Source organism: Trichechus manatus, unplaced genomic scaffold, assembly GCF_000243295.1.
Source record: "Trichechus manatus latirostris isolate Lorelei unplaced genomic scaffold, TriManLat1.0 scaffold00182, whole genome shotgun sequence".
In the NCBI taxonomy this organism is placed as follows: domain Eukaryota; kingdom Metazoa; phylum Chordata; class Mammalia; order Sirenia; family Trichechidae; genus Trichechus; species Trichechus manatus.
This window is the reverse complement of record NW_004444118.1, coordinates 4,330,606-4,342,890: the sequence shown is the minus strand read 5'-3', so window position 1 is coordinate 4,342,890 and position 12,285 is coordinate 4,330,606. Positions and strand designations below refer to the sequence as shown.

The 12,285-nt window shown below is 38.3% G+C and overlaps 1 protein-coding gene across 1 annotated transcript in view; it reads right to left on the bottom strand.

The window, feature by feature from the left end:
• Window positions 1–12,117, bottom strand: part of KLRG1 (killer cell lectin like receptor G1) — a 22,520-nt gene extending 10,403 nt beyond the window's left edge. Inside the window, exons 1-3 of the mRNA XM_004387285.2 lie at window positions 11,938–12,117; window positions 6,428–6,532; window positions 4,195–4,364 (exon numbers count right to left, since the gene is read on the bottom strand). Of these exons, the coding sequence (XP_004387342.1) occupies window positions 4,195–4,364; window positions 6,428–6,532; window positions 11,938–12,022 (360 nt within the window). The 5' untranslated portion in view covers window positions 12,023–12,117. The remainder of the gene's footprint in view (window positions 1–4,194; window positions 4,365–6,427; window positions 6,533–11,937) is intronic.
• Between the last annotated feature and the right edge of the window lie 168 nt (window positions 12,118–12,285).

Below are 12,285 nucleotides of genomic sequence, written 5' to 3'. Positions count from 1 at the left end.
TGGAGCAGCAGAAGGATGGGTTGCAGAACTCAAATTCTAGTAAGTAGACCTGACTTAATGGTCTGACTGAGACTGGAGGTACCCTGGAAAGCATGGCCCCTGGACTCTCTATCAGCCCAGAACTAAAACAATTTCTGAGGCCAACTCTTCAGACAGGGATTGGACTGGACTGTGGGACATAAAGTGATGCTCATGAAGGGTGTGCCTCTTAGTCAAGTAGATACAAAAGACCAAAGGGGCAGCTTCTGTCCAGAGGTGAGAGGGGAAGGCAGGGAGGGTTAGGAGCTAGTTGAATGGAAATGGGGAATCAGAGGCAGAAAGGAGGAGTGTGCTGTCGCAGAATGGGGTGAGCAATTAGGGTCACAGAACAATGTATGTATAAATTTTTTTATGGGAGACTAACTTGAAATGTAAACTTCATTTAACTACAACAATTAAAAAAAAAATGCCTGTGAGCACCCATCTAAGATACTCCAATGGTCTCAACCCTTCAGGAGCAAGGGAGAATGAAGAGAACAAGATACAAGGAAAAGATTAGTCCAAAGGACTAATGGACCAAAGCTACCAAGGCCTCCACCAGACTGAGTCCAGTACAGCTAGATGGTGCCCAGCTACCACCACTGACTGCTCTGACTGGGATCACAGTAGAGGGTCCTGGACAGAGCTGGAAAAGGATGTAAAACAAAATTCTAACTCACAAAAAAAAGACCAGATTTACTGGCCTGATAGACTGGAGAAACCCCGAAAGTATGGCCCCTGGACACCCTTTTAGCTCAGTGGTGAAGTCACTCCCCAAGTTCACCATTCAGCCGGGGATTGGACAACCTCATAAAACAAAATGGGACTAATGAGGCACAGCAGTCCACGGACAAGGACTAGAAGGCAGGAGGGGACAGGAAAGTTGGTGATAGGGAACCCAAGGTTGAAAAAGGACAGTGTTGACATGTCGTGGGGTTGTTAACCCTTGTCATAGGGCAATATATGTACTAACTGTTTAATGAGAATCTATTTGTTCTGCAAACCTTCATCTAAGGTACTAAAAAAAAAAAAAACAATTATCTATGTGAGATCAAATTGACAACAGCAACTCAAAAGAAGCCTAGGGAGCAGTGAGTTGAAGATAATGGTGATGGAATAATTTGGAAAAGGATAGTGAGAATAGCAGCATTAACTGGAAGAATGCAATCGATGTCACTGAATTGTACACGCAGAAACTTTTGAAAAGGTGTAACTTTGGCTATGCGTATTTTTGCCAAAAAGTCCTCCAAGTTCGAGAAGGGAGAGTGTTGTTGACATGTCGTGGAGTTGTTAACCAATGTCATAAAACAATACGTGTACTGACTGTTTAATGAGAAACTATTTGTTCTGTAACCCTTCATCTAAAGTACAATAAAAAAATTTTAAAAAAATAAAAAAATGAAACTAATGGGGCACAACAGCCCAGGGACAGGGACTAGAAGGCAGGAGGGGACAGGGAAGCTGGTAATAGGGAATCCAAGGTCGAGAAGGGAGAGTGTTGACACGTCGTGGAGTTGTTAACCAATGTCATAAAACAGTATGTGTACTGTTTAATAAGAAACTATTCTGTAAACCATCTAAAGTACAATAAAAAAACTTAAAAAAAAAAAGAAAGACTCATGACTGACAGAAACCAATCTCTTTCCATTACCTGATTCTACTGGAAAATGTGGGGGAAAGTGATCATATTACCATAGTATTTGCAGTGCAGTATCCAAAAAAGGAAACCTTGGCTATAATTAGATGTAAACCCTAAATATAAGAAAAGCCAATATCAGAAAGTTCAGGGAGAAGATAAAGACAATCCCAAAGGTCAAAGACTAAAAGCCAAAACTCAAACCCACTGGCGTCATGTTGATTCCAACTCATAGCAACCCTATAGGATAATACACACACACACACACACACACACACAATAATATACATAAAACACCTGGCACATAGTAGGCACTTAATATACGGTAACTTCTATTATCATTGTATACTTTGCTATAGTGAATCTAAGATAGGAGGTAGACTATATTGGTGTATCTTATTGAAAGATGACTACGTAACATGAGAAGATACTTCTTTTGACCTCGTAGCCTTTAACATAGAGCAGCCTAATTCTATAGCAGAAGTGGTCACTATCAGTGGAATGCTAATTTGAAAAACTTCAGTTTTAATAGGCCCATATGCTCTTTTGGTAGCTGTTCAGACCCAAGTATGACACAGAGAATATTAAATATACCTCAAAATAGTATGTAAATCTTGCCTTGAGAACAAACAAATAACAACACTAATGCAAGAGGCTCAGCAGATCAGATATAAGTCAAGTTGGTTCTATGGAACCTGACAAAAGCTGAGGCAAGAAAAAGAATTAGGCTAGAGAATCGAGGAATATTCCTTAGGAGAACATCAGAAATAAAAGTTATCTGTGGTTGCTATTAAAGCTAGCAGGGATATTCTATCCTCTCCAGTACAGATTGGAGCCAAGGGGTCTTAAGAGAAAATAAACCAGTTGTGGAAATGTAGCCAATCTAACTCTGTTCAGTTTAGTCAACAGTAGAGGCAGGAGCCTGAAAAAGTAAGGAAAGAAAGGAAGGACAAATATCCCCCAGTATCCATCCCTTCCTTTGGGTACCTTAGAGAAACAGAAATATGTCCATCTCCCAGATATTCTGTGCCTGGGTTCTTTCCCTTCTAGACTACTGTATGTCATTATCACACTATGCAAATTGTAATAGCTGCCATACCAGAATTTTCTATAGTAGTGTTTTGACTCAACTGCTACGGTTTATCAGTATCTATCCAACAATGTTTCCAGCTCTGTCCTCACTTCTGCTATTGACTTCAGTCAGCTCTAATCCCCAGAAGCAGCTATGTCAGAGTGAGAATAGAAGTTGCTGCAACAAGGCCCAGAAAGCAAAGCTACTATTACCAGAGGCCATAAAAAGTCTAAGTTTTCACGTGTCTACTGAATAGACCTCAATGCATTTTGCCCTCTAGCTTAGGAAAGGCATAAAGGAAAAGTCACAGAGGTGGGCCAAATTAGAGTTTAAATTCTATCCAGAATTTCAAAGGAAAGAGTATTCCTTTGACATAAAGCAAGAATCTAGATGCTCTAATCTTTTCTTAAATTAGGAAGCTATAAAATTTAGGGACTTTATGTTCTACCCAAATGCTTTGGAGTATAATCTCTCTGGATTTCCCCCAAGGGATGTTAATACAGTTGAATTCCTAATAAACTGTTCTCCATGACTTGATTCTATCCAAAACAGAAAACAAAAAGCAATGTCAAATCACAAAAATCATTATGGCACTAAAAACCAAACTAAGACTTCTTATTCAATTTGTATATGTGATTTATGGTAATGAGTTAGAATTTGATTGATTTTTGTACCAAGTTACCTCAGGATGTAAACTTCTTGTGTTACCTTGAGATGCTCTAGGACTAATAGAGAGTTCTCCTTCAAGAGACTGCTGGGTGGACAGGACGGATCTGAGAAGCCTGTAGGAAGTGGAGCCCCAACAGCTGAGCTCTGCATGGAGATTACGATCTCTCTCTCTCTCACACACACACACAAACACACACACACAAACAGAAACATACACACACGTAATTTCCTTCCTTCTTCTTTCCCGGTTTTCTATAACTGCCAGTCATCGTACCTCCCTGCCCCCACATTATCTCTCAGCCTGGAATTTATTGGATTCCAATGAAGGAAAAACAACCAAAAAAAAAAAGCATCTAAGCCCTTGCCACAGTCAGTTTCCTTGTCTCATATCTCTCTTCCCCTCTCTCCCAAGACCCACTGGATCTCGTAAAGGATCTGCTGCCTCCTTGTTGTTGGACCTCCTTGTGTGTTTCCTGGCCTAACGCTTCTTTTCATTAGATCAGTATTCCAGGTCGAAGTCCTTTCTGTAACACTCAACATCCTCCCACCTCCACACATCTATTCAAACATCTGAGTTTCTAAAACTGGGGGTCATTGGGTCAGACAGGGAATGGCTAAGCAGTGGGAGAGGAGAGGAGGAAAGAAGGGAAAGAAAGAGGAGAGAGAGGGAGAGAGGCAAAGAATATAGCCTCCCCAATAAATCACAGATTCCTTTTGTTCCTCAAAAGACAACACATGATATGTTTTGAAAATCATTTACTAACAAATCAATTTACATGCTCTAAATATTTGTACTTACCATTTCCTGATTATCCCTAAGCATAAGAAGATAGGAGTCTTTGGCTAAGCAGAATTCCAGACTAGAATTCCAGTCATTTTTATCCACTGAGAAGTAATAACAATGGTCACCATACGTCATCCAGAGGTCTGGGCAGCTAGGAGAATTGGCACAAGTGGGGTAGCTGGAGCCTAGAAAGGAAGACGACCTGGTTCACATTGGTTCATATCTTTCTGGACCACTCAGTCTTGGGAATTAAATGAAGATAAAATGCAATATGGCAGTTCCAATGTCTTTTCTGCCCCACCACCATTTGGATAAAGGTTTAGAGAAATGCACAACACCACTTCACAATGTCCAGCTCCATCACTACTACTATAATTGCACTAAGCAAGGATGAATTATGACTAAAGGAACAGGGAACAGTATGTGGCACAATTTGGCTGGGGATGTGGAGAGAGTGCATTACTCGTGCTAGAGATCTTTATGCACATGTGATATATGCATATAAGATAAAATAACTGTGTGGTTGCATGGTATGTATTAGTGTATTCTCTGTATACACTCACTGCATAATTTGTTTAACTGTATAATGTACTTTGTTTAAATAAGGCAAAATCTTTCAGAATGCCAAAACTCAACATGATACCTCATGATGGTGCATAAGAAAAGGAGAGAGACTAGAAAGAGCAACCTTAACTAGAATGAAAAGTTTTACCTTTTTATTATCACAGATGTAATTGTCTATTACCATTGGAGATTAGATAAATGACTTACGCTTCACCAAAGGAATTTACTTTAGATATTTTTTAAAAAGCCTTCTGACAGAGAAGGGTATCAGGCACTAAAGTGGAAAGTGACAGAATTCTTACCGAGCTGTTTTAAATACAGGCAGATTCTCATTTCCTTTAAATAATGTGGTTGGTTTTGTCAGAGTGAAACAGAACTGAATAAGTATCCAAGGTAATTTCAACCAAGATTCCAAATTCTATTGACTTTCCATTTTAATGAAACTCATCTGCATAAACTTATCATAAGCACCAATATCATAGTGGGCATGTATGAGGCATTATACAGTGAAAACTGTGAGAGCCAGAACTCGACAAGACTGCCTTGTTTTTCTGCGTCTTGAAAGTTTTCCACATCTGACAGGTTGCAGTCTTACCACTTTTCTATTGCTCTCTATTAAGAACCCTACCTCATAAACACCCAGTGAGTTTTCCTTCTCTGACAAGCTTCTGCCTTACACAGGTTCTGGCTTTCACGGATTTTACTGTACAATGTAAGCACATGTGTAGATATAGAATTGCAGAATAAATTATATATTTATTCTAGATTTGAGAGTTTAAAAGTGGGAAAAGTAGTTCTTTTTATGTAAAGATTGGACAACTTTTCTATGGGAAGGCTTGGCATGGAAGCAATACAGAGTTCCAGGGATTTAGCTATAAAGTGGCGCCTTGTAGATTTGTGTCTTTCCCATACAACCATAACCTTACCCATTACTCAGCCTGTATCAGAAATTCTCAACTTCCCTCAGTCTCTTTCTGTCAAGGCTAGGACTGGGATCTGAGGCAGAGGTTCTAGGGCTGAACCAGGACTCCGTGTAACCTAGCAATAATCCCCAGATAACACAGACCCAAGTTAGGACTCCGGATTATGAAACAATAAACTAAGTGTCCTCTGGATTATCAGATTTAAGGAGCCAGAAGAATTAAACCTAGAAAAGTTAGCTTTAGAAAATGTGAAAACTACTAAATGGAAAAAAAAATCAGAATATGTTTATTAAATTATGATATATTCATTATGTAAAAAGTTAAACACAATCAACCTTATAATTATAATGTTTAATTTTATGATTATGATAAATATGGTAGTAAGAAAATATTTATGATACAATATAAAATTAAAAAGCAATATATAATATCATAAGCATACTCTGATTAGAATTATACCTAGTCTTACTTAAGAAAAAAAAGAAGTTGGGGGGATTTTAGAGGACTTGATTGCAATTCTGTTAAGAAAACAAACACCTACGCAAATCATCAAAGGTCAGGAAGCTACACCCCAAAACAGTAAATAGTTGTATGAGAACCCACCCATTGCCATCAAGTCAATTCCAACTTATAGTGACCCTAGTGGTGAATTTATTTTGTTTGGATTCATTTTCATTTTTCAAATTTTCTATTATGTTATATTGCTTTTTAATACAAAATGGAGAAAGTAAAAGATAAGTTTGGTTTAAATTAGCACTTACCCTTGCACAGAATCCACCAATGTAGCAGCAAACCGGTAAGAATTACAGTCAGAAGCCCCAAAGCTGTTGCCACATAGCAAGAAAGAGAAGGCCTGGAACAAGATGCTACAAGAATAAAAACCAAAGCAAAATCTTGAGTCAGAAGAGAAGTTGAGGGAAAAGGGCAGGTCAGGGAAGGATAATCTGGGATCTGGGAACAATTTGACCCAGTGGGAAATGAGATCTAGATCCTTTCCTGGATCTGTCAGGGACTTGCTCTAAAATCCAGTGTAACCACCCACACCTTTATCAAAGAATATACTCTACCTATGAAGTTAAAGTGTATTTTTTCCCCTTTGTAATTGTGACTACACAGCCTCATACTGCACTTGTGGGAGAATAAATTGGTACAACCTCTTTGGAGGACAATTTGGGAAAGTCTACCAAAATTGCAAAGGTCTTTACACTTTGATCCAGAAATTTCTCCTTGAGAACTTTTTCCTATAGATACTCACACATGTGCAAAATACCATATTTATAAGGCAATTCATGGCAGCAATATTTGTAGAAGGAAAGATTGAGTATCACCTAAATGTCTAGCAATAAAAGACCAGTCGAATACATTTTGATACAACCATAAAGCAGATAATAATATACAGCTTCTAACAAAGGAAGGAGTCCCTGGGTGTTGCAAACAGTTAGCATGCCTGGCTGCTAACTGAAAGGTTGGAGGCTTGAGTCCACCCAGAGGTGCCTCAGAAGAAAGGCCTGATGATCTAGTTCTGAAAAATCAGCCTTTCAAAACCCTATGGAGCACAGTTTTACTTGGAATTGACTTGATGGTAACGTACATTTTTTACTAATATGGAATGATTTCTCAAGATATTTGATTACGGGAAAAAAATTATGCAAAACAATGTATGCTAATATTTCTGAAAGCAAACACAAGAATCTGATAACACTGTTTGCCTCTGGGGAGAGTACTGGGTCACAGAGGACAGAGATAGAAGGAAGAATTTTTACCTTATTTTCTTTTGTACCTTTTGAATTTTGAACCATGTGAATATCTTACCTATTTAAGATTTAAATAAATAAAATTTAAATGAAAAGAAAATGACTGTGGTGCCATGGCCATCCCAGAGGTAGAAAGAGGGGACCTCACTACCACCAAGAAAAGATGGGAGCGAAGCACATACTTTGGACCTGGGGTCTCTGTGCTGAGAACCTCCTAGACCCAGGAGACACAGAGAGAGAGAGCTGTAACACCGAAGATTGTGCAAGAAGATGAGAAACAGCAACAGGGAAAGGGAAGCAGCAGAACCAGGAGACCAGCATCAGACAGTGCAGTGGGCTTCCCAGCCCACGGAGTAAGGCAGTTACAGTGTGTGCGCTGACCCATGAAGCGAAAGAGCTGAGCACCTTCAGGCAGGAGGCTTGCTGGTGGAGTAGGGTGCCTCCAATCACCTGTCAGAAGAGCTAGGCTTGCCGACCCACGGAGCTAGAGAGCTGAGCACTTTTGGGCCGAGGCTTACTGGCAGAGTGGGATGCCCCTGGGCATTTACTGGCAAAGCTAAAAAGCTTTTTAACATTTTCCTGAGCAGGTCAGAGTCTGGGCCAATGGGCCAAGGGGTCAAGGGCCAGAGAGAGGCATGCCTGCGGGCACAGCTAAGAAGAGGCTGTACTAATCGAAGAACTGTATCCTGAACGTTCCTGAACCTGAACTGCAACTATTACTTCCCTAATAAACTCCATAACTGTACGGTCTGTGAGTTCCATGTGGCCATTGCAACAAACTATCAAACCCAGCAGGGAAGTAGAGAGTGCCATGGGAGGGACAGCTGGTGTCAGAACTGGTAAAAATGTTGGAGGATGGTGTTATGTCTGATCTCCACTTCATAGCAATCAGCCTTGCGTTGTTGATGCTGATAATGATTCTCCTCCCACCTTGTGAAGTTAGACAGGGAGGTCTGACACTGCCGCTACGCCATTTTTACAGTTGGTGCCTTTTTTTTTTAAACAATGACATATATCTCAGAAGTGCTTCGTAAGCTGTCGTCTTTGGAAAAGCAATGACTTTAGGTTAATGATATGTTTAAGGATGGGACACTACTTCATGTTAACTTATGTGGCATATAACCTAGAACCAGAAATGTTATTTTTTTTACCTAGAAAATGGAGATATTTTCCCAAACTTTAATTTCAAATTCATAGGTGTCTTATAGTATGATAGTGTAGGAGTTATGTGTAAAGAGCAAAAATTTATAAAGTAGGGTATTTAAGTTCTGGTTTTGACTCCTTTATTTAGGCACATTTCATTAGAAAATTAAGAAATTAAGTTTGTCTAATTTGGCTTCGATGAAGGCAGTAATGCTTCAGTGGCAGAATTCCTCCTTTCCATGTGGGAGACTCAGGCTCAATTCCCAGCCAATGCACCTCACACGCAGCTATCACCTGTCTGTCAGTGGAGGCTTGTATGTTACTATGATGCTGAATAGGTTTGAGTAGAGCTTCCAGACTAAGATGGACTAGAAAGAAAGGACTGGTGATCAACTTCCAAAAATCAGCCAGTGAAATCCTATGGAGCACTATGAACAACAAACCATGGGGATAGCACAGGACCAGGCAGCGTTTCCTTCCATTGTACACGGGGTTACAATGAGTCAGGGGCCAACTTGAAGGCAACTAACAACATTTGGGCCTCATTTTCCTATTTAAATTTTAGAAAAATCATCCTGTAGATATGTGTGTGCACCTATGAGGCATTCTGAACTTCTTAAAAGAAAGAACTTCATAGGGAGAGATGCATTTATAAAGTCCTGATCACTTACCTGTAAAAAAAAAAAAAAAGCAGTAAAAAGAGAAAATTCTGCATGATAAATACTTAGACTGATGAATCCAAGACCACTAGATTCTAGTGACATTAAAAATAAAAACTATCTACATCATAGAAGAATATTTAATGAAATGGACAAATGTTACTAAAAATGAAAATGTTAATTAAATATTACACGAAATGAAAAGTATCAAAACATGATTGCATTTGTGTAATAATCATCATCCAATTCAAGAAGTTCAGTACAATGAAAAGTATTTTTAAATTTACTTTGATAAAATATATATTAAAAGCCTCTTAATAGAGGACATATGGTGGCATCAGCAAAGATAGAAAAGCAAAAATACATCAAAAAAGAATAAAGATAAGTTCCATGTCATAGAATTATTACTTATTTTTATTTTCTTATTTTTGCTTTCTCTTATTTTTCATATTTTCTGTGATGAACATGTAATACTTGCGTAAAAAAAAAAATTTTTTTAATATCATTTTTAAAGCTCCTTATCTATTTTCCCATTCCTAAGTACAGCACCCTGGAAAGCCGGGGTAGGGATGAACATTGTGGCAATAAATAAAAATGTGTAATGTGTGCTGTGTATAAATAAAAACCATGGGCCTAGAAATCAAAATAATTATATTCAAATTCCAACTTATCACCAGTTTTGTGACTTTGGACTTATACTTTAAGATGTACATTTCTTTTGACTTAATATTTCCACTCCTTATAAATTAGCTCAAAAAGGAAAACGTTATGCAAATAAAAATGTCCAGTGCAGAATTATTTATACTAAACTCATTGCCGTCAAGTTGATTCCAACTCATAGTGTCCCTATAGGACAGAGTAGAACTGCCCCATGGGGTTTCCAAGGAACAGCTGGCAGGTATGAACTGTCAACCTTTTGGTTTGTAGCCAAGCTCTTAACCACTGCACCACCAGGGCTTCATTATGTTTTTTTATTTTTTTAATTTTTTATTTTTCTTTTTATAGTAACAGAAATAAGTCTAAATGCCCAAGAATACTGAAATGATTTAGGACAGCATTAAAAACTATAATATTATGACTACGTAGCAACAAGAAAGTTTATACAAATGAAAAAAATTGCAAAGTACATATGATTTTTAAAATGATATAAAATAATTATATAAAATTATGTAGGCATATAAACCCAAAGGAAATGGGAACATGGAAAAATTAAAATAATTAAAAGTTGGCAGAAATTTGGGCAGTAATTTTCATTTCTTTTATTGTTCTTAAAATGTTTGTGAAATAATTATCAAAAATCTTTATTTGCTTTTTAAAAAGGCAATGTCCTTAGTTTCAACATAGCAGCTGAGCAATATGAGAAAAGCAAGTCTTTGACTATTTCACCGATTTTGAAGAGTGAAAAGATCTAGCAGTAGCACCGGCACAGCAAATTGGCTTACACTCTGCTGTGCTCACATCTGCTTTATAGGAGTATATGAACACCTGTTGTGAGATTTTATCTGGGAAGTCCCTCAATCCACCTCCCAAGATAGAGTTTTCTACACTAGTGCTTTCAGGGAAATTAGTCAATAAGGAAAGATCCACTAGGCAAGAATGAAAGAAAATCAACCACATATTTTACAACCTTCAATGCTGTCTTACTTTAGTAGCTTGTTTTTTGTTGTTGTTGTGTGTAATTTTTACAACTAACAATACAATTATCTTGGGTTGAAAGAGATCTGCTAATACTCCTGCTTTTCTACAATCTATAATCAATCTAGTTCTTCAAAGGGCTCTAGGAAAGGAAATTACAGAACTTCCACATATAACAATGTCAATTTGAACCTGGAGCTACAATAAAGAACATACCCTCTGGGAGTCTACTGCCCAAGATATAAAATCAAATATTAATTTTAGAATTTACACTATTATCTGTCTATCTCAGGTAGTGTTCTCAGGGCTCTATGTAAAAATGTTCGCTTGTTTCTTTTTTTCTTTGTTTTTCATCCTAAAATCCCCAGAGAATCACAGCGATTACTTCTCTGTAGTGTTCTTGATAACTTTTTCCTCCCCCCATCCCCCACCCCATCACCAACACTGGGGGGTAGGGGAGAGGGGGAAGGAGGCCTATATACGTGAATCATTCTCTTTCCTGACAAAATCTTACCATTACCCATTAGCAAAAATATTGGCATCTTTATCCTTGTTTCACAGTCAGAAAAACAGAGATGCCTAGAATTTAAACAGCTGGTTCAAGGTCACTCCAAACATAACTAAAAAGATAAAGTTCTTCTGACAAAGCTCTTGCTTTAGCATAGCAACCCTATACGACAGAGTAGAACTGCCCCATAGGGTTTCCAAGGAGCAGCTGGTGGATTCAAACTGCCAACCTTTTGGTTAGCATCCTGAGCTCTTAACCACTGCACCACCAGGGTTCCTTAGTTCAGAAGGGAGTAATGAAGAATAAGAGCATTGGCCTAGCTTTATTTCCACAGATGGGATCATAGAAGTGAATGGTTAGAAAAGAATTTACCTGAGTCCTGAGATCAGATCCTGCACTACCTAGCAAATTTTCATATTACTATTCTGGACAGACTTCAAACTGAACCAAAAGAATTTCCTCAAATTATCCTGGATTTTTCTGCACCCTCTACTCCAAACTTATTCCACCTCCATTCACCCTTAGCCTATGATCACTATGCACAGTCTTCCACATTCACTTGTTTAACTCACCTTTTTGCTGCTGTCTGTAGTCATTGTGAACTTGGGGTGCAGTAGGCAACTCTAGGGAGTAAATGGCACTGTCAGTTAGCTCCATCGATTATCATTCACATCCAGTTGACAGAATAAAATCTAAAAGTGTAGAGAGAGACATGTATCAGTAAAGAAACAGCTCAACCTCTAAACTGCTAGCAGGAAACTTGAAAATTGGTTTAAAAAAAAAAAAGTCGACAACTCTCCAATCCAACAAGACAAAAGCAGAAGTAATTTTTCAGGAAATGATTCAACTGCAGGGCTACCTATAGGAGCTAATATTCTAAATTGTGGTATTTTTGCTCCTACCACTCTGTAGATGTTCAT